Source organism: Pongo pygmaeus, chromosome 4 (assembly GCF_028885625.2).
Source record: "Pongo pygmaeus isolate AG05252 chromosome 4, NHGRI_mPonPyg2-v2.0_pri, whole genome shotgun sequence".
Lineage (NCBI taxonomy): Eukaryota > Metazoa > Chordata > Mammalia > Primates > Hominidae > Pongo > Pongo pygmaeus.
In genome coordinates, this window is record NC_072377.2 from 156,302,674 (window position 1) to 156,325,528 (window position 22,855).

At 44.0% G+C, this 22,855-nt stretch overlaps 1 protein-coding gene across 5 annotated transcripts in view; it reads left to right on the forward strand.

Moving 5' to 3' along the window:
• The window catches only part of SLC36A1 (solute carrier family 36 member 1), a 221,512-nt gene that overhangs the window by 36,810 nt on the left and 161,847 nt on the right, over positions 1–22,855 (forward strand). For 3 of the 5 annotated variants that reach the window (XM_063665614.1, XM_063665613.1, XM_054487478.2), the window contains exons 7-9: positions 2,025–2,123; positions 4,932–5,098; positions 7,677–7,846. In XM_063665614.1, coding sequence (XP_063521684.1) covers positions 2,025–2,123; positions 4,932–5,098; positions 7,677–7,846 — 436 coding nt within the window. Of the gene's footprint in view, positions 1–2,024; positions 2,124–4,931; positions 5,099–7,676; positions 7,847–17,599; positions 21,993–22,855 lie in introns of those variants that run through there. The other 2 variants (XM_054487477.2, XM_054487479.2) reach the window with 1 other exon arrangement.

Consider the following 22,855-nt stretch of genomic DNA (forward strand, 5'->3'; position numbering starts at 1 on the left):
AATGCTTCTTACAAAGGGATCTAACAGATTTCTTAGCAGGGGCCCAGGGAAACGTATTTATTTAATTTTTTTATTTTTTCAAAAGCAATATCACTGCTTTGAAATCTTTCAAAGAGAAGGCTGTTATAGAGATTAATAATGGATCTTCTTTTACTCGCCTGAAATTATTCTGAAGCCTGTTAAGAGCATGCCCCGTATTATCCAAATATCCATACAGTTAAATCAATTTTAAAACATTGTAAAAGGCTGTTTTAACATCAATTTTTATTTTAATCGAAGCAACGTATACATGTGGTTTAGAAAACCAAATTGTAAAAAGACAGCAGCTTTGAATCCCTCCTCCCCACCTTGCCCCTTCCACACAGTCTGTTACTGGAGACTGTTGTTCCGTGGAGGATTTTGTGACTATACCTCTGTCTTAGTCAGGGTTCTCTAGAGGGACAGAACTAATAGGATAGATATACATATATAGGGGAGTTTATTAAGGAATATTAACTCACGTGATCACAACTTTCCACAATAGGCCGTCTGCAGGTTGAGGAGCAAGGAAGCCAGTCCGAGTCCCAAAGCTGAAGAACTCGGGGTCTGATGTTCAAGGGCAGGAAGTATCCAGCACGGGAGAAAGATGTAGCCTGGAAGGCTAAGCCAGTCTAGCCTTTTCACATTCTTCTGCCTGCTTTTTAATCTGACCACTGGCCGAGCTGGCAGCTGATTAGATTGTGCCCATCCAGATTAAGGGTGGGTCTGCCTTTCCCATCCACTGACTTAAATGTGGCAACACCCTCACAAACACACCCAGGAACAATACTTTGCCTCCTTCAATGCAATCAAGTTGACACTCAGTATTAACCATCACAACCTCCTTCCTTACACAACCTTAACATTGTACCGGCAGTTAACAGTTGCCCTTTTTTTGGCCTATTTTTTAAAACATTCTTTTTGCTCCTTCTCCTCACATGTTCCAACACTCCTGTTGTGTGCCTCTTGGTAATACTTTCAAAGTGCTGAAGTTCATTGATGAGAATTTTAAAAAGGAGAAGAAAAGAAGAGGAAAAAGGAGGAGAACCAATATAAAAATGCACCACTTTCTCTTCCCTTCCAGCGTTATCTTTGGTGTTTATGTAGTTGTATCAGAGTGAATATATAAATTAAAATTAAAATTTTTTTCTCACTAATATTTCATAAGTAGTTTTTCATGTTCTACTTAGTTACCTCAAGTTTTACTTTTTAATAGTGCATACTGGCCAGGCGCAGTGGCCAACGCCTGTAATCCCAGCACCTTGGGAGGCCAAGGCAGGCAGATCACTTGAGATCAAGAGTTCACAAACAGCTTGGCCAACATGGTGAAACCCTGTCTCTACCAAAAATATACAAAAAATAGCTGAGTGTGGTGGCGCGCAACTGTAGTCCTAGCCACTCAGGAGGCTGAGGCACGAAGAATTGCTTGAACCCAGGAGGCAGAGGGAGGTTGCAGTGAGCCGAGATCTCGCCACTGCACTCCAGGCTGGGTGACAGAAGGAGACTCTGTTTCTAAATAAATAAATAAATAAGGAGACTCTGTCTCTAGATAGATAGATAGATAGATAGAGTATATATTCTGTGGTTTAGCTGGTATGTTGTTAATTACTTAACTGATCCCTTGTTTGGGAGCATTTATATTGTTTTCAGTTACTTTATTAAATAGCTTTGCTCAGTGTTTTTCATCTTTTGATTTTTTTTCTACTTGAATTCAGTTTCTGGGGATGGGATTACCTAGTGAAAGAATGTGACTCTTTTTATGCAAGCCCCAACATTTGAGTTTTTAATAGTATCTTGGGCTTGTCTTTCCCCCAAACAAGTGGGTTTTTCTTAGCCTGAAGAGAAAAACATACAAAGGTTAAATGTCCCTAAATCATCTGTCAGGTATTAGACTTTCTCCCTTTAGAGAATCTTGGATTTGTTAAAAGGTATGACCTCTCTGATTCAGAGTTCAAATCTTGAATTTCTGTATAGCCTTTTGCTTTGTTTTGCTTTCTCTCTTTCAGAGGATCCCAGACCCCAGCCACCTCCCCTTGGTGGCCCCCTGGAAGACCTACCCTCTCTTCTTTGGCACAGCGATTTTTTCATTTGAAGGCATTGGAATGGTAAGAGCTGCACTGTGATTTGGGCTAGTGTTCTCTAGTGCCCTTGGTGTCCTCCAGGTCTGTTTCAAGGAATGCTGAGGAAACATTGTTAGAAATTATCTTCTGAGGCCAGGCACGGTGGCTCACGCCTGTTAATCTCAGCACTCTGGGAGGCCAAGACTGGTGGATCACTTGAGGTAAGGAGTTCGAAACCAGCCTGGCCAACATGGTGAAACCCCGTCTCTACTAAATATGCAAAAGTCAGCTGGGCATGGTGGCACACGCCTATAATCCCAGCCACTTGAGAGGCTGAGGCAGGAGAATTGCTTGAACCAGGGAGGTGGAGGTTGCAGTGAGCCAAGATCACGCCACTGCACTCCAGCCTGGGTGACAGAGCGAGCCTCTGTCTCAAAAAAAAAATAGAAATTATCCTCTGTAACTCACTGGTCACTTAGTGAATAGTGTTTCGGGGATTCCATTGAGATTTCCCAGCTTCAACTTTTTAAGACAAATTATATGTAATTTTAAAATGTCTACATTCAAGGCCCCTTCATTGCACACTCATCTCCTATGTGTGCAGTAACGAATAGCATATGGCAATCAGGAAGGCAGGGTCTAGAGTCAGACTGACATGGGGGTAAGTCCTGGCTCTGCCATAGAGTAGCTGTGTGACCTTGAGCAAGGGCTTCATCTCTTTGAGCCTTCATTATTTGTTCCTGAAAAGTGAGCTTAATGATTCGTAGTTATTAGGATTAAATGAGATACGTGCAAAATGCTTTGCACAGACCCTGACACATGGTAAATGTTTCGTAGATTTTTATTTTATTAATAATGTTATTTTATTATTGAATCAATAAATGCATGAATAATTTCTCTGCCCTACAACATTGGTTTGGTGTATTTTCTGCATGCAAAACAGCAGCCTTCACTCCTGGCTCAGCATTCTGTGATTTCACCAAATGCTTTTCCTAAAAAGGAATCTACCCCTCACTTTTACCTAATTTGAATTTTATTTGTATTTTTCATAATAATGGTACAAAACTCTTCTCTGAAGAAAGTTATTCCTGGCCAAGGGCACCACAAATGGGAAAAGCCTCCTCCCAGCACAGCACTTCTTTCTCTTTTTTGATTTCCGAGACACCTTATTTGCTTTTAAGAAAACCTAGAAGCTGTACACATTTTTTGTCAAAATCGTGAGAAATCACCCAGGTGGTGTTGATGGAACACGTTGAAGCTCTGACATCATGGGGAGGCTTTGGGAGTGATCACGTGTAAATCACTGGTCTCCCTGAGGTTTCATACCTTGCTCTGTGCTCTATCTTAGGGATTTTCATTGCCCATGAAGAGTGTCTCACTGTAATTCAGAAACACAAATGGTTTCCTGCTGCTGGGGCAGAGGCCTGAGTGGGCCCATATTTCAGCGGTGAGAAAGAGATCCCAAGAACTCAGGACTGGAAAGAAGAGGCTGAGAAAGTGTGGAAAGATGCCCAGAGACCTTAGGTTCCTGGGCATCCTAAGGGACCTTGTGCTAAATTTTTAGTAGCTTTCCCTAACAGCACAGTGCAGAAATTGTCTGCTTGGTTTCATTACCCAAGACTTGTACACAGTTATTCTGCAAACATTATTTGTTTTTAAGATTTCTTTGTATTTCTATTTTTTTACAATAGGGAGAGAACACTGCTAGATTGACTCTTAGTTTTAGATCTAGGGCTTGTTCATTGCATCAGGGTAAAGTGCCAGGCTGCACACTGTGTATTCACCGTGGGCTCTGTGTTCATGCAGCTGTCACAGGCCAGATATGGGCTCCCTGCCCTCTGGCTCTTTATATTTTGGTATGGTGGAAACTGACAGATACATTTAGAAGCTGTTTCTAATGGATGTGGATTAACTGAAGCTGGAGCAGGTGGTGGGGGACACTGGGGGCCCCTGGGAGCACCAGGCCTGCAGCAGGATCGTGTTGGTGTGTGCAGCACAGACCTATTGTGCCTCATGGCTGCAGGCGCTGCAGGAAAATAAGTGTAATAACAAGATCAAAGTTTGGGGCACAGCTAGACATTGCCCAGTGTTGCTCTTCCTTATTAGCCATGCCAGATCCAGTTGATGGCAGACTGTGAAGATCCTCACAGTCACACCTGCCGTTTTCCCAATTCCTAAATAAACTCATTTTCATAGGGGCCTTTCCTTTGCTTTTACCAAAGTTAAAGAATGTCCTCTGTTGTGATGAAGGAGGCAGCAAAGGTCAGTGGTTTGTAATAGGAGTCTGGAAACTGGGCATTGTTAAGCACCCATGTCTTGAGATCCTCTACGAAGTCATGCTGTCTTTCGCACTGCAGTTTCTCTCACATGGAGGTTTAACTTGTCACTGCTCGTGCTTGCCCCTGTTGAGCTAGAGTGGCAGTTTTCCCTGACCTATATTTTGCATTCTTTAGACAGGTTAGCAGGAAGCTGTGATCTCAGGTTAGATGCCAGGTGGGCATGACGTGAGAGGGCCTTCTGGTTGCCATGTGGCCTCACTCACAGGGCAAGGGACATTCCCAGCCTGCAGGGATCCTGCAGCAGGAGGACAGCGCACTGGCCTGAGCCAAGATTCCTGGGCTAGTGTCCTGCCCACCCTTACTTTTAGGACTTCCTAGCTAGGCAGTGGGCTGCAGAGTCCCTTCTAGTCCCAAGAGCATAACGTCTGATGAAATAACTTTATTTAAAGAGCAGATGCGCTTCTGGAGAATTCTGGGGATAAAAGAGTTACTTTTTTTCTGAGGATTTCTTTTTCTTGGCCATTAACTTTGCTTTTTTCTGCACATTCTCTCCTCTCCCACTACTCTTTAATAGGTTCTGCCCCTGGAAAACAAAATGAAGGATCCTCGGAAGTTCCCACTCATCTTATACCTGGGCATGGTCATCGTCACCATCCTCTACATCAGCCTGGGGTGTCTGGGGTACCTGCAATTTGGAGCTAATATCCAAGGCAGCATAACCCTCAACCTGCCCAACTGCTGGTACGTGGAGGGAGGATGAAAACCTAGGAGCACTGGATATTTTTAAAAACTAATGGGTCACAGTGTGGATTCTTCCTATTACTTATCTCTTAAACCAGCCCACTTCACTCTAGCCCACCATCCTCTGCCACTGCCAGCCCTCACTGGCTGCCCTGGACTGCATTCTGTTTGGGGAATTCATGTAGAGCCTTCTGCTGTAGCCATTGGTGCTGATCAGCCGATGGATAAGCCATTTCTCCTTGGAATTCCTAAGCTCAGAAGGACCGAGTATCTAGTCCATTCATGGTAAACCATTCCAAATAGACAAGGAGATGGGAGGGCAAACCTGTATTTGATTCCCAGCATCGGTTATGTCTCTCCCTTGGTAGTAACAGGCTTGATATGCAGGTGGGAGCATCTCACTGTGACCTGGGGATTGTTGGGAGTCCTTCCGTACCTCTCTTGCATTGGTGAATGTATTATAGGGAAATAGTGAGCCATATTGAAATGCTTCCTGAAAAGGTAGATGTCCCAGGGCATGTGCAGAGCAACTATCCTGTTTTGAAGATGAATCATCTCATGGTGGAGAGCAGCTGTTGAGTGCTCTGCGGATCAGACACTGAGAAGCTTGTTGAGTGCTCTGCGGATCAGAATCAGCTTTCAGTCTAGGCTGGCTGATCTGCCTGGGTGTGCTTTTTATTTTGTTTTGTATTGTTTTATTTTATTATATTTTTTAAGCCAACAGCACTCAGTATTTCCAGGGGCTTTCCCATTCAAGTACGAACCAGGCTTGACCCTGCTTAGCTTCCAAGATCAGATGAGATTGAGCACATTCAGAATGATATGGCTATAGACCTGGATTCGCTTTTTATTTTTTTAAATTCTTTTTCAGTTGATTTTAACTCTTGAGGCATACTAATTATGTATATGGATGCAGTATATGTGACATTTGGATACATATGTACAATGTGTAATTATCAAATCAGGGTAATTGGCATATCCATCTGGTGCCTACTTTTAAATTTCCAAATGTTTCTGCCCTTCCAAGAAGGAAGAGGCAGGTGGTAGCTTGGTGTAACTGTGTCACCTTTTCCTGGAAGATAAATGGATCGGGAGCAACAGAAGCAGCTCACATGATCTGAAGCCATAGAGGAGCATCTGTCTTCTTTCCTAACACCCCAAACCCAGCTGCTGTAACTCTTCTGCCTCCATTTGAGTGTAATTTATTTGGCTATCCCTGCAGGTGTCACTCTCCTGAGTCCAGACTTCACAGCTCTCCAGAGGCTTTGGGGCTGCTTTGAGGTTAATGATAGAGCCACCAGATGATTTTTCCAAAGAGTTTTTATTGTCTATTCGTGGAGCAAGTATGACCTTTTACCAAACTCAGTCTTTACAAGGCTGTTCTCCTGCTTATAGCATAAGAACATCTTCTAGATTTTAAATTCAACCACAGAGAAACTCAAGGCACATATACACAGTCTGTATTAGCACATTTAAATAGATTTCCAACAAGGGAGGACAAATGTTTCTTGCTGCTTAACACATGAGGGTCTGGTTTAAAGTGGAGCTTTGCTTAGGGACAGAGACCTTTCCTTTTAATGACCAAGTCAGATCTGTAAGTTGATCACACTTTTTTCCTACTCTGTGCAGTCAAGGCCCTGGAGTGATAAAATAGGGATATCCTGTGCTGAGTTTTGTCTTTTTTGGAAGCTACACTTGAAGCAGTAGTAGGAAGAGAGCCATAGTGGTATGGAAAGATGGAATTCTGCTCTGGCCTCTTGGTCCTGCAGTGTCTTCATCTAATTCTAGGGACACTGACTTGGATGGGACAGATATAAATAGGCTTGTGACATTTTAATTGCATTTTTGTTTTTATTTTTGAAGGCATATACACCTGTATGCCCATGGCAAAGATTCAGATTTTCAAAAGGTATACAGAGAGTATTAAGCTTCCACCCCTCGCCCTCCACTCTAGTTCCCAATTTTGCAATTTCCCATTTTAGAGGCAACCATATTCCCAGTTTCTTTTTTGTTTGTTTGTTTGTTTTGAGATGTTTAGTGTATGTAAGATTGTCATGTGGGGCGAGGGTGTGTTTTTTCCTCCTCTTTTTTCTTTTTTAAGACAAATTGTAGCACTCTGTAGATACTGTATTGCTTCATGCTTTTTTCACTTAAAAAAAGTGATATAAAACTGTCCCCATGATAGTGATATACTGTATCACGTGATAGAGTGATATATCATGGGGATAGTTTCATATCACACCATCACACCTAGAGTTCTGCCTCATACTTTGTTAAAAGCTATATGGGGGGCACCACGATTTATCTAACCAGTTCCCACTGGTTAACATTTAAATTGTTTTCAGTCTTCCTTCTTAAATAATGCTGCAGTAAGATATTTTGAATATAAGCTTTTGTGTACATGTGCGAGGATATCTGTGAGATAAATTTCTAGACATGAAATTGCTGGGTCCAAAGGACATGTGGGTTTGTATCTTTGATATGTGTCAACAAATCGCAATGGGACCATTTTGCACTCTTGCTGATGATGTATAAGTGTGCTGAGCAGGCTTGGAATGTCTCCTGTCTGTCTCGGCAGGTTGTACCAGTCAGTTAAGCTGCTGTACTCTGTCGGGATCTTTTTCACCTACGCGCTCCAGTTCTACGTCCCGGCTGAGATCATCATCCCCTTCTTTGTGTCCCGAGCGCCCGAGCACTGTGAGTTAGTGGTGGACCTGTTTGTGCGCACAGTGCTGGTCTGCCTGACATGTGAGTAGAAGATGATAATTGCCTTGCTTGTTTTTCCCTAAAGGGCACCCAGTCTGCCGGCTTTCATGAGAACAGACAGTATGTGTTGTAGTGAAGCTGGCTATGTTTGTGACAGAGAACCTGGCCCATGGCCTCACTTTCAGAGTTGAGGCACCTCCAGATGGGGAAGTGAATTAATTACATATGTACTGTAAAGAACATGGGAATGAGGACAGTGGTTTATGTATAGATAGGGTATGAAATGCTGTGGAGATGGTTATCATTCAGAGTAAAGACATGCGATTACTATCCCATATTAAATAAGGTAAAGGTCTGAAAGCCATTTAACCCATATCTGTAATGAGTATAAGTTACTTTGATGAAGGGTACTTACTTGCTTTTTCAAATAGTTTTTCCACTGTGACAAGTTGCTCCTTAGATTTCCTTTAGAGGCTATATGATAGTATTCTAGACATTTTTTAATGTCAGTCTTACTAAATATGCTTCAGAAAATTTCTGTTGATTAACCTAGGTATTTGATTGATCACTTGTGTTTTATTCTTCTTCTCTCAACCCCATTCCCAGGAGTGTAAGTTAATATCCTTCTGTTTGCTGTGGTTGCAAACTGGTGACATTTAGAAAATAAAAGTAAATTTTTTTTTGTAGCTTCTGTGAGTTGGTAGACTAGAGAACCCCTGAGTAAATCGGTCTGTAATAGCTAATTTAAGTTTCTAAGAGATTTGCAATTGTTTTCCAAATTCAAATGTTTAAAAGCATAGATTCCTCTTTTTGGCTGTATTTGGCTTTTTTTTTTTCTTTTTGGGTTTTATTATTTTGGAACAAGAACCTCTTTGCTAATTATATTGAGACTTCTCTGAGAATTTTCTTAAATTATTCAGTCTGAGCCTCTGTCTTTGGGATAAAGATAGATCCACATGACTTTTTAAAATTCTAATTAGGGTTGAATGTTTTAAGGATGGGAATGTTGTCTAGCATTTGCTCTTAGTCACTCCTTCAGGCCCTCTCCTAGACCAGCCTATAGAAACAGCCCACGCAGCAGCTAATCCAGGGCCCAGGGCTGTTGAAAGCCAGCTGCTGTTCCCACAGCGACTGAAAAAGAAGGAACATGATGTATCCTGCTTTTCTAGTAGATTGCCTTAATGTGTGCTGCTAAGATGGGATGCTTGGACTGTAAATTTTAATCCTATCTTGTGCCAGTAACTCTCCATGCTTTGATTCCAAAGTGTATGTTTCCACTGTGGATGGAGTAGCTCTAAGTGCTGAGGAGACAGCTTTCACGTGTACGGTATTTATAATGTAAACTCTGAGGGCCCAATTCTTAAATCTAAAGGGCACTGGAAGAAAGATGTGGTTAGTTCAAATAATTTGCTCTTCTCCAAAGTGCTCCCTCTGGAAAAAGTAGGTCTCTGTAGGTAAAATGTGCCTTCCTGACTAAACAGCTCATCCTCCCTGCCTATTGAGCTGGGGCAGTGACAGAAGCCTGACTCCTCTCCCTGCCCAATTTTCCCCTCCAGCCTGGCTCAGCCTCCCTGTAACATATGTCACACTTCCTGCCAGGTTTATTTCTGCAGCACCCCGCAGGAGACAGCAGTCTCTGATTCACAGACCTCATGTTATCCTTAGATGCCTCTTGGATTTTGCTTCACTTTTTCTGGCCCTGTCTGTGAGTCTCGTCTCACTTCAACAGGACGATGCTCAGAAGACATGGCTGCTTTTGGTCTTCAAGTGTGCGCAGTTGTTTTTCCCTTCTGTGATCTGTTGTGACTTAGCATTGCATTGTCATCCTGTTCAAAAAGGCAGCCCCCTTTATCTCTGAGAGCACTCGCCTCTCTCACCTTCCTTGGAGACTTTGAAGTGATTGTGGGACTCAGTAGAGGCCTTTCATGGCAGCAGCAACTTAAATGTATTTATGCAAGTTCATTTTGTTCTTGCTTCTCTATTCTTTCAGATCTTTCAGCACCGTTGATTAGTATGTGATTTTAGATCTTTAATTGATTTTTTCATTTGTATTCATAAATTTTAACAGCAGCTTCTTTTATTGCTATTTCTGGTGTTTTCCTGTCTTTTCCCCAACTTTTCCTCCTCCTTTTCACCCTCCAAGGGGAACAGGAGGAATTTGGTATAGTTTCATTTTTTTTTCCCTCTTGGAATTCAACTTTCTCCCCACTCGCGCCCATCCTCCAAGGATTGCTATGGCTGATGCGGACTTTGTGATGCTTAATTTCAAACTGTTGGAGAAGAGGGGGAGGGAAAACAAGTATTTCATAGGATAGTGCTCATTTTGTTACGATTTCATATCGGACAGTATCTACTTCCAGCCCATATTTTTGGAAATGTGGACTTAGCAGGTCACCTTATGTCCAGACCTTGTGTGGAAGAGGCTGGCCCCACCTGTGGAGTCTGGAGTTGTAGGATCAATGGTTTTTTAGATTTCTTTGGAGCAATAACCCATCCATCCTTCAGTGATTCATACTGATTCTCTGTGGCATTTGCCATGTGAAACATTTTACTTCAGTTTGCTATGAAAATTTCAGAAACCTATTTCTGAAGATATAATTACATAAAATCGCATCATCCAAGAAACCTGTTCAGACTGGAATGCAGAGCTGCAAAACATTCCAAGCAGTCAGCTTTTTAGAGGATGAAGCTTCCAGGTCCAAACAGAGTAGCTTCTTAGTACCTTTGGGCCTTTCACACTTTTTAGTCTTGCAGCTACAGTGAAGAAGAGCAGCATCATTAATTAGCTGTGTAACCCTGCCACCCCCACACCCTGCACTCCCCACCCAGGAACCCTCACAAGGCCTCAGGGTCCTCAACTCTCAAGATAGGAAAGGTGTCTGACCTCTAAGGTTTCTATCAACTCCAAAATTCTGTGATTCTGTATAGGTGCTTTGTGCTTGATTTTAAGTTTCTACACAAATATTACTCTAAAAAAAGAAAGTCAATGTAAAAACATTTGGGAATAAAAGAAGAAATTCCAATATTCCACCAATTTAACAAAGTAATTTTTTTTTGCATTGTATCTTCTGTGTCTTAATCCTCATGGGTGCATTGTAAAAATAGTGCAATTGTAGTTTACACATAATTTTGTCTTTCACATTTTATTTAATTTTATATCACGAATATTCATATCTTTCACTAATATTTTCATGACCTCGTGGTATTCCACTGTATTGGTGGATCATATTAACTAAGGTACTCCTTTAATGTTAGACATGGAGGTTGTTTCCCTTTGTTTTCGTATTTTTTAAATTTATACCCCCACTAAGTCCAATTTTGTATTCTGTCCAAGACTACTATGAATTTTAAAGGCATATTTATAGACATTTAAAAGTAACATGGTGAAACCCCGTCTCTACTAAAAATACAAGAACAAAATTAGCCGGGTGTGGTGGCAGGTGCCTGTAGTCCCAGCTACTCGGGAGGCTGAGGCAGGAGAATGGCGTGAACCCGGGAGGCAGAGCTTGCAGTGAGCCAAGATCACACCACTGCACTCCAGCCTGGGTGACAGGGCGAGACTCCATCTCAAAAACAATGAAAATAAAAATAAAAATAAATAAATAAAAGTAACTTGGTAAGTTTTAACAGCTTTGATCATAATAAAATAGCAGCAAGAGCTCCCAGCACAGGAGCCGTAAATGGCCAGCATATTTCGTAAGTTTGCGTTTGTTCTTTTCAGTGCTTTGCTCTTGTCTTGTGCATAAGTCAGCTCTTTCTGATGCTGGTTCAAAACCACAGGCTCCAGAATCCAGTTCCTTCTGTGAACATGACTGTTGGCCTTATGTTGCTTCAGCAGTTTAAAAGATCATATTCTTTGTGTCTCTTCACTTGAAGGGAAGATGTTTTGTAATACTGTTGGAGCCCTCTTGACTAATCATGTGGTCGAGCTGAGGTTGTCCTCTGTCCCCCCTTTTGTACATGCCACAGCTGAGCTGCTGCTGAGAAGTGTACAACTGCATTTGTTATACAAATGTCTTCCTTTTTGTCTGGGCTGGGGTCTTTGTGTGTGGGTGGGAGGGGGGCGGGCGGGGATTAGGGGAGAGTAGGGAGAGGGGTGTTCCTGGCTGGCTGCTTCCTGAGATCTCTACCTTGTTGAGTGTCTCTTCATAGGCACTTTAACTCACATAAGACATTTAGTGCCAGAAGGGGTTTTATTTGCCCCACATGTCTGCATAGTCGATTGCTGCTTCTGGAGTTAGTTAAAGTCATTTTCCATGGTGGCAAAACAGATACCCGTGCTGTTGAACCCTGGGGGCTGCTGATGCTGATTTGGTTTGGACATCCTTCTCTTCTTCCCACTTCACGTTAGTGGGAGGCTCGCCCTTCTGCTCTCTGCGGTGTCACGCTTCATGTAGGGTTCAGCAGTGGTATGTGGTTCAGCTAGGACAGGAAAAAGGACTTCGCTTTGCAGCCCTGTGGTCCTGGCTTTAAGAGGAGAGAAATGTTCTTAAAATCTCTATTAAGGATATTTTTTTTTCCTGATTTCAAAATTTATTAGAAAGCCACAGTAATACAAAAAAGTGTTGTACTGGCAGAAAAATAGACACATAGATAAATGTAATATAACTGAGGATCCAAAAACACACTCACACATCTAGGTCAATTTTTTTTCAACAAAAATGACAAGACCATTCAACAGGGAAAGAATAGTCTTTTCAACAAATAGTTTTGGAACAATTGGATATCCTCATGCAAAAGAATAAATTTAGAACCCTACAACACATCAAGACCTAAGATTAACTAAAAATGAATCAAAGACTTAAATGCAAGAGTAGAACTGTAAAACATACAGGGAGAAACACAGGATTACATCTTCATGACCATGAGTCAGCCAAAGATTTCTTTAGATACAACACCAAAAACACAAGCAATAACAGAAAAAATAAATTGGACTTCATCAAAATTAAAAAGTTTTGTGCTTTATTTTTTTTTATTTTATTATTTTTATACTTTAAGTTTTAGGGTACATGTGCACAATGTGCAGGTTAGTTACATATGTATACATGTGCCATGCTGGTGTGCTGCACCCATTAACTTGTCATTTAGCATTAAGTATATCTCCTAAAGCTATCCCTCCCCCCTCCCTCCACCCCACAACAGTCCCCAGAGTGTGATGTTCCCCTTCCTATGTCCATGTGTTCTCATTGTTCAGTTCCCACCTATGAGTGAGAATATGTGGTGTTTGGTTTTTTTTTTCTTGCGATAGTTTACTGAGAATGATGATTTCCAATTTCATCCATGTCCCTACAAAGGACATGAACTCATCCTTTTTTTATGGCTGCATAGTATTCCATGGTATATATGTGCCACATTTTCTTAATCCAGTCTATCATTGTTGGACATTTGGGTTGGTTCCAAGTCTTTGCTATTGTGAATAGTGCCGCAATAAACATGCGTGTGCATGTGTCTTTATAGCAGCATGATTTATAGTCCTTTGGGTATATACCCAGTAATGGGATGGCTGGGTCAAATGGTATTTCTAGTTCTAGATCCCTGAGGAATCGCCACACTGACTTCCACAATGGTTGAACTAGTTTACAGTCCCACCAACAGTGTAAAAGTGTTCCTATTTCTCCACATCCTCTCCAGCACCTGTTGTTTCCCGACTTTTTAATGATTGCCATTCTAACTGGTGTGAGATGGTATCTCATTGTGGTTTTGATTTGCATTTCTCTGATAGCCAGTGATGGTGAGCATTTTTTCATGTGTTTTTTGTATTAAGGATATTTTTATTAGGCATGTTTATCTTATATAGTGGTGAAAACAAGAACAAGTTTTTAGATTACTTATAAAATATCATGATGAAGTGGAAGATCTTTGTCCAATCAGAGGAAAAATTCTGATCCCAATCTTCTGTTTCTGTTTCCACTTAACTCTCACCACAGAGTGGAGCATCTCTCTCACTCCACTTAACTATCATGAAGTGCCCATATGTCCTGCTAGGTCAGTATGGGAGAGGGTGAGGAGATGACAGACTCTCAGGGCTGGGAGAGGCTCTGATTTGTCTCCTGCAAGGGACTCATTTTCTCTAATAATAAAGGCCTCCTATCTCTTGAGCAGACTTCAGCATTTGTGGAGATGCTCGTGTGGCTGGGACTGAAGGAATAACTCACACTTCCTTTATCCATACAAAACCGAGTGGGTTAGAAGCTCCCTTTTGGGCAAGCCATGTGTTCCAGGAAAGGAGCCCCATTGCTTTGCTGTGCCACCCTCAGGCAGGACGTGGTGCTTCCCAGTTGTCAGTGAGGTGAGGAACATATCCCAGAACACCGTCCTAAGTGACTAACACTGGAGTGTATAGTTCCTTAGAATTTCAGAGTTGGGCGAGACTTCAGACATCACCCAGTTACCACATTTCACAGGTAAATGAATGAACTGAGGCTCAGAATAGTAAGCTGATTTTCCCTGCACCACTCAGCTTGTTATGGAGCAGGGACTAGTGACAATATTGAAGCATTTATTATTGGTTTTTAGAACGCTGAGTTCTTTACATGAGGGATATCGTTTGACCATCCTGTTTAGTAGTTGGGGAAATGAGTCTCAAAGAGTTTAAGTAACTAGCCACTGAGTGGTAGAGCTGAGGTTGGAGCCTGGGCATTCCAAATCCAGAGCCTACACCCATTCCTATACCACCCTCTCCCTGGGGCTCAGTTCTCCCGATTGTTGCCTCAGTGCAGTTTCCACCCGACAGTACCACCTGGCACCATCGCTGCAAGGATGACGTTAGGCAGGGAGACCCAGACCCCAGAGAGGGCAAGTGTCTTGGTGTGGGTACCACAGCAGACCAGCTCTTTTGTTGAGCGTTAGATGACCTATGATGAGAATGCTGTTTTGTCATCAGCCTACAATTTTACCTCCAATTTTCTCCATATTCAACCCTCAAGGTTTGGGGGATGTCACCAACTCTATTTAGAAGCAGCTAAGGGCTGAAAACATAGTAGTTTTGAGTTGCAGGGAAATTAAAAGCCTAAACTTTTTGCACACTTCTCAAAGCCTTGAGATCGGTGAAGATGTTAATGAGAATTGCCACTATGGTTGATTAATAGAAGAAGGAAAGATGAAGAACTGCCCCAGAGTATATAACACTGTGGCAGAGGTGGATCTGAGACTCGATATCCTTGTACCCCTTTGCTGTCAGGCTTTGGATCCCTTGTCCAATTCCACTTGACAAAGCAGAAAGAAGTCAGGGCTGATCGTGTACTGGGTTCTCCACCACGCATCATGGTGCATCCCTGGGAAAGCTAGCCTGGGTATCTACCTCCCATTTCCTCAGAGGCAGGATCCTTCCACTGATCCGCCAGACTCCTTGTGTCCGCTCCCTCTGCATTTCCTTGCCCATCAGTTCTGTGAGGTTATGGGCCAGGGGCTTGAGGTCCTGGATCCTGGTCCCAGCTCTGTTGCTTCCTGTCGTTTACACCCTCTGGGCCTCTCTTTCCATAGGACCGTAGTAATATTGTGGAGTTACATACCTGTGAAACAGAGGCAGATTCAGCTCCACTAGTGAGTGCTTAGCAGTGCTCTCTGCTGGGTACCACTAGACATTCTGCAGTAATGGAAATGAATGGAAATGTCCCATGTGTGTGCTGTCCATTGCAGCAGCCACTAGGCACCAGTGGTTGTTGAGCCTTTGAAATGTGGCTAGTGTGAATGAAGAACAGGATTTAATTTCATTTTAATTCATTTCAATGTAAATAGCCATCCGTGGCTATGTTGGACAGCACAGCTCCAGTGTAAGTGTGAGGCAGGAGGCATGAATCCACTCTTTCCCTGGTGTGTTAGTCCATTTGCGTTGTTGTAAAGAAGCACCTGAGACTGGGTAATTTATAAAGAAAACAGGTTCATTTTGGCTCATAGCTCTGCAGGCTGTACAGGAAGTGTGATGCCAGCATCTGCTTCTGGTGAGGGCCTCAGGAAGCTTCTAATCATGGTAGAAGGCAAAGGGGGAGCAGGCCTCACATGGCAAGACAGGGAGCAAGGAGAAGGGAGGTACCAGGCTCTTTTAAACAATAGCTCTCTCGGGGAGGGCACCAAGTCATTCATGAGGGATTTGCCCCCACGACTCAAACACCTCCCACCAGGCCCCACCTCTGACACTGGGGGTCACATTTCAACATGAAATTTGGAGGAGACAAATATCCAAACCATATTACCTGGTAAGTCCTTTTTTCCACATGTCTCTTATCTTACTGCAGGGAGTGTTATTCTCTTTTGTTTGTTTTTATGGCTCCTCAAAAATCAACTTTAGACATTTCAGTTTAAAGTGTTTCTTACAAAATCTGGTCTCTAAATGCAATCCAGTCCTTTCTTCTGGTGCTCAGCCAAAGAAGCAGTGATCGATGTAGACATTGGCTGCCTTGGACTGAGATGTTCTGGCAATCTCACCAGTGTGGTGCCTTCCTTAGAGTGACTTGACTACATTTTTGCTTTACAAAATGAACTTAGAAGCAAACCTCTCATATAAAATATAACCCTCTCGTAGGAATCAATGAGGTAGTAGATAAGCTCTGGATGTCTGTATCAAGGCTGGGAGCATCCAGCTGTAGCCCAGCAGTAGGAAAGACAATCTGTCAAACTACATTTGATTACTAACAGGTTAGTAACTAACAGGAAGTCATGCACTGTAGCAGGCTGCACTTTTCATGGCCAAAAAGATGAATACTAATGATGATAACATTAACATGTAAGACGTCCCTACTGTACACCAGGCCTTTTGTGAAGCACCTGCATAACCTCATTTGACCATCATGACATCTCTGTGATACAGGAGCAGTTAATATCCCCATTTGCCAGCAAGAAAACTGGGGAATAGAAAGGTACCCTACCTTCCCCAGTGTCACTCAGCTAATTAGCAGCAGAGCCAGGATCCGAACACAAGAACCTAGTTCCAGAGCCCACAGCCCTCAATAAACCTGTGAAACACTGGCCTTTGCCCACCTGGTGGAAAGATCGGTGAGATGGGAAGTGTGGGGTCAGTGGGCACTAGGATGGGTGTATTCGGTGAAGCCTCCTCCTGCTTACAGCACTATCTGGCAGTGTTGACAATGGCTGGTATGGCACGGAAGCCGATGGCACCTCCTGCGGCAGTGCACCATTGGTCTTCGTCAGTTCCTCCTTCCTCGCTCACCCATGGCTGAGTTTCAGATGTGAGAGCCAGTGGGTGTCCTGACACAGAGATACGGTCGTTGTGTGGGGCTTCGCCAGGAGTCAGCCTGCAGATAGAACTGCTTTTTTTCACCTGTATCAAAATGCTCTGTGAAATGCGGTTTTATCACGGTGTCTTTCCAGAAGGCGGGGTTTCTTTTCCTATTTGGTTTCTTGTCAGTCAGGTAGAGATGTTTGTGTTGGAGGCTCCCTGAGTGGTAAGAAAATGAGCAGCTGCTCAGAAATGTCCACCACCTTTTCTTCTTCCTACCCTCCCTCCTTGGGTAGAAACCAGATTGACCTGAAATGTAATTTGGTTCCTTTTGCGCAGAAAGATGGAAGTCATGTGCTGTAGCAGGAAAAGCTGAAAGCCTGGGGACCGGAGCCAGAAGATCCGGGTTCCAGTCCCAGTTCTGCTGACCTTGCAGTGGGACGCCAGTTATTCCACGTTTCTGGGCATCTGTTTCACAGAGATTGAACTGGACAATGTCTAAGTTTTCTTAGAGTTCTCAATCCTATAAGATGGACAGATGCTGAATTCGCTCAACAGTAGGGAGACAGACCTCTCCCAGCTCTGGGCATCTTAAACAGGCATGTCCTCTCTCCCTGCAGGCATCTTGGCCATCCTCATCCCCCGCCTGGACCTGGTCATCTCCCTGGTGGGCTCCGTGAGCAGCAGCGCCCTGGCCCTCATCATCCCACCGCTCCTGGAGGTCACCACCTTCTACTCAGAGGGCATGAGCCCCCTCACCATCTTTAAGGACGCCCTGATCAGCATCCTAGGCTTCGTGGGCTTTGTGGTGGGGACCTATGAGGCTCTCTATGAGCTGATCCAGCCAAGCAATGCTCCCATCTTCATCAATTCCACCCGTGCCTTCATATAGGAATCTGGGTTCGTCTCTGCAGCTGCCTACCCATGCGCCGTGTGTCCCCCATTACCTGTCCTTAGAGCCTCACGTATGGTCCAGGCGCTGAGGAAAGTCAGGGTTGCTGTGTGGGAACCCCTCTGCCTGGCACCTGGATACCCTGGGCCAGGTAACCTGAGGGCAGGGGAGAGGTGGGGTGGCAGACACGCAGAAGTGCCACTAGTGACAGGGCTGCCATCACTCACTTGTACCTATTTACACCCAGAACTTTCCAGCTCCCCCTCATCATGCCTCCTCCTTCCTACCTGCCTCCCCGCTGCTGGTGCACCTCGCCCAACTCATTCTTACTGCACAGTTCACTTTATTTAACAATTTTAGTGTCCCTCACCTCATGTTTTCACCTTTTCTGGGCCAGGCATAGATTAAGTAACTGGGAACGCCCCCTCTTTATATAGCTGGGCTTCTTTCTCATCTCTCTCCCAAATGTTGTATCTCAGTATTCTTCCTATTCGAGTCTCCAGCGGGTGGCTGGACCTACCTGGTCATTTGAAACAGGCCCCCCAAGCTGGAGTTTTTAATCTCGATTCTCTGGCTTGCTGTGACCCCTAAGGCAATGCTTCTCTTCCCTGGATTCCTTAGTGTGGGCCACAGTACTGTGTTCTTAGTTGCTTTAGCTCTGAAAACATACGAAGTGTTGCCTAAACTGAAAATATTTATCTTTTATTTAAAATCAGATTTTTATTTTTAGACTGTCTTGGATCTGGGGCTATTACGAATCACTTCTTCTTCAGTAAACTTTGACTCAACTTCTCCTGCTGAAAAGAAGCTCGCTCCAGGAGATGTCTGCATGGGTCCTCGGCACTCTTGGCTGAGGACTCAAAGGTTTTAATCAGGATCATCTAAAAATGTACCTCGGTGAGGAGGCACAGATTTTGCCTCCTGTTGACCAGCCTGGTTTCATACTGAAAAGACATTGAAGGACCGCAGAAATGTATGGGTGCACCGGGCCGAGGGAAGGGTGGCTGAGTGAGAGGTGTATAAAATGGGGCTGTGTGCGTGCAGGCCCATGTTTCAGCCTCAGCCCATGGCAGGTGAAAGGATCAGCAATGCTCAGTTGCCATCGTGCTGGGACAACACCCGCTCTATTGCCACCGATGAGTAGCTGAGGTCAGTGTGCACAGAGTTTGAAATTAAGTTAATAGACTTTACAGCAGCTGGTCTGACACTACGCACAGTGCTTGGTTGTTTACAATCAGTGGGGAATAGGGCAGAACCAGTGCCCGGCCCCACACTGCCTCTGTGGCCTGGACTTTGAAAGGAACCACTGAACACTAATTATGAGCCCTGTCTTTCCCCCAGAATGCCTCCCTGGGTTTCACAAACAGCTTTGAGGTTGGCCCTCCTCAAGATCAGCCTTCAGATTTGGGAGCAAACTTCAGAGAAGGCAGAGGAAGATACATTGCCTTGCTGTGGGCTGCCTCTTCTTTCCTCTTGGTGCGCGAAGTATTTCAGAAGGCCATTGATGAATTCCCCCTCTTTAGCTGTGTATGTGTGCACGTGTGTGTGTACGTGCGTGTGTGTTCCTGTGTAAGTAACAGACCAGACTCCTTTTCTCTTCTGTCCTGTCACCAGGCTCTTGCTTCACTGCAGATACAGTTCCCTCTGAAAGTTGGTTGAAGGAGAGCAGCAAAAATGTATCAGGGGTTTTGCTTCTGTGTTTCACCAAAGCTCATTAAGGGCTGTGACCCACCCACATGGCCCCAGTTTTTTCTGTCTCTTCTATTCCAAAGCCAGGAGAGCTGACTTCCAGGTGAAGGGATGGGAAAAGTGGACTCTCATTGTAGTGACTCCCAACCTACCTAATAATTTGTTAACTTAGGAACATGCCATCATTGTTGACTTGTTCTTCCTTAGGAGAAGGACGCTTTTCACCCACCCTTTCTGTTCTATGGTGGACTCTTAACAGGTGCTATGTGACCAAGAATCTATCTGGGAGTAGCAGAGGCCCTCTCTTCTGAAGTCTCAGGCTTAGAAGTTACCAAAGTGGGCTCAGAAACTGTCATCTCCTGGTTCCAAGTTCGGGCTCTGGCAGCCCAGCCACTATCTTAGCTGTCTTCCCCAGTGGTGCTAAGAGTGGTCTCAGTGAGAAGGTAGATGCCAAGTGGAGGGCCAGACCTGTGTCCTGCCCATGTCCTTCTTGGTGGACGTTTCTGTTTACTCAGAGCTGCTAGAGGCCATCCTGCCCAGCCGAATTCTGAGATTAGGACTGTGATGTTGGGACCTGAGGACTGGATGGTAGAATACTGGGGTCCCCCAGCTCTTAGCAGGATGCAGGCTATTGCTTCCACACCCCTGGCCGTGAGAACATGGTATGTAGGAGAGTTGGCTGTAGCTTTAGGATTTCTGGAAGCCAATTTGGCATGGCCTGTTTGATCTCTGGCTTGTGCTCCTGCTACACTGACAGACTGATTGCATGGCTCTTTCAGAAGACCCAGGAAGGGCAGCTCCAGCCAGAGGACCTTCCTGGCTATGCAGGTGCACAGCTCTTAGGCATCAAGCAAAGGGTCAGCCAGTCAGTAGTAGTGGGAGGAAGCCCTTCCTTCTCTTATGCAAGCAGCTCGCAGCCAGCCCAGAATCTCTTATGCAGCCCAAAGGGCTTCTTAAGGCAGAGAGCCCTCCCCGGTGTCTTCCCAGGATAAGTAGAAATATGATCACGGAGCAACCGAGCAAAAGCTTTCGGGAGTGTGAGGCTGCATCTGCTGGAGCAAAGGGAAACTGTGGGCTTTTCTGGCCAGATACTCTTGAGCTCTGTGACCCTGCTCCTGTCACCCCAATTTCTCCAAGCCAGAGGTAGCTTTCTCAGAGCCCCTTGGTGGTTCTGTCCTCCAAATGCTGCTGTTGGGAGCAGGCTTCCAGCTCTCAGTGGGCAGTGCACCTACTCCTAAATGCAGACGCTTGCTAGGAAGAGTGTGAGCTAGCATCTTCTGTTCACTCTGCCTAGCAGTTGTCACCATTCACAAGTGGCATTATTTATGTTGTGCTGCTGTCCAGCTGCTAAGATCCCTTCATCTGCACAAACCCTGGCTAAATATGTGTGAATGTGTGGCACATTTCACTTCAGCCGCCCAATTCCATCTCTCCCCTGCAGCCAGATGCACTGGCTGATGCTCACTGCTCACTGTCTATCCCCACGAAATTTAGTTTTATCAGTAGTCTTAAAGTGTTGATCCCAAACAAGTACATTAGAAAAATCATGTTTCTTCTCTCTCATCTTACTTTTCTCTTTTCAGATTTCTCCCTTCCTAGAACATTATCTCTGTTTAGCACTAATGTTCACCTCGTATTTTTTGGAAGTGCAAAAATCTCAATTTATGTCTGTTTACAGCTCTCTCTCTTCACTGCTCACAGCAAGGGGTTCTGTGTCAGTGGATTTTATTTTGTAGCTGCTGAGATGTTAAGGCAAGCCTCAGCATCTGTCCCCGCTGGGTCCATAATGCTGCTTCCTCGAAGAGAAGACACAGAGTCCAAGTGGCAGGACTTGAGGTTGGCTTCCACTCTGCCTTAGAAGTTAATTTTCCAAAGTACATTACAAATCTCTGAGGCCATTAGGGGAAAAGGAAGGGGTGTGGTTTGTCTTTGAAATTATGGTTAATACTTTTAGACAATAAGTCCGGCTGGTTGCAGGGCTATTTGCCCCGACAGCATCAGCCTGTAACATTTCTTCTCTTTCCTTTGTGCCACTGAGTCGTTCCCTGGCCAGAGGACATAAATGGTGCTGATAGGAGGTTATCAGAGTAAGGAAGGTAGGAGATATAGGTACAGGGTGCCTGTCATTCACTGTGTTATTTGGTTTAAATCAAAGTGATTCTGGGGGAAGCTATGTTCTTTCAGTGGATAATAAAATTGGTAACTCTATTGTAAAACATGTCAATGGTGTGTGAAGAAAAATCAACCAATCTGTAGGTGTTGATAACTAGACAGTACTGTATATGTTACGTGCCTGTGTGGATGTGCACTTCCAGCATGGTATGTGTAGCGATGTGGATCATGCCAGAGTTCATAGATCCTGTTTTGAGGTTTGCACATGGATCATATGTTAAGCTTTTTCTTTTCAATAAATGAATTTTATTTTTATTTTTGAGAGGTTGCCATCTGTGTCTTTTTTTTTCTTTTTATATCACTCAGATCTCTTTACTAGATACTGGGTTAAATGTTTCCGGCTTATGCCACAGAGTTCATATGGGAAAGTGGCACAAGCAGTAGACCCATCCATGGAATTAAGAGTTGCCCAAGAAGAAAGGGACTAGGAATGGTTTTTTATTTTTTTTCTGTTAGACAATCCTGCCCTCCCTAAACCTCCTCCTGCTTCTCTTGAAAACTTGAGTAAGAATTTTCAGCCCTCTCCTTGCATAGCAGATGAGCCCACGTGACAGCCAGTTTTATATGTGTCAACTTATAATTCAGTCAAACACTAATCCAGGTGTTGCTGCGAAGGTATTTTGTAAATGTGGTTAACATCTATAATCAGTTGCCTTTAAGTAAAAGAGGTTTTCTCAATATTGTGGGTGGGCCACATCCAATCAGTATAAAGGCCTTTAGAGCAAAGCTGAGGTTTCCTTGGAGAAGAAATTCTGCCTCCAGACTGCAGCGTCAGCTCCTGCCTACAGGCCTGCCCTATGACTCGCAGACTTGCCGGCTCATATAGTCATGGGAGCCAGTTCCTTGATCTCTCTGTCTCTCAGTCTCTCTATGTGTATCTATATTCACATATGTGTATGTGTGTATATATATCTCTCTCCTACGGGCTTTGTTTCTCTGAAGAAACCTGACACAACAGGTAACACTTAATTTTCTTGAAATGTGGAGATTAATTTCAATGGAAATTAATTGTCCACAGGACAATGGAAGAGATGACACCCCTTCCCTTCCCTTTTTGTCACTGAGTGGGAAAACACACTTAAGGCTTAAAATGTTTATTCTCTCACTCAATACATTTCCCCGC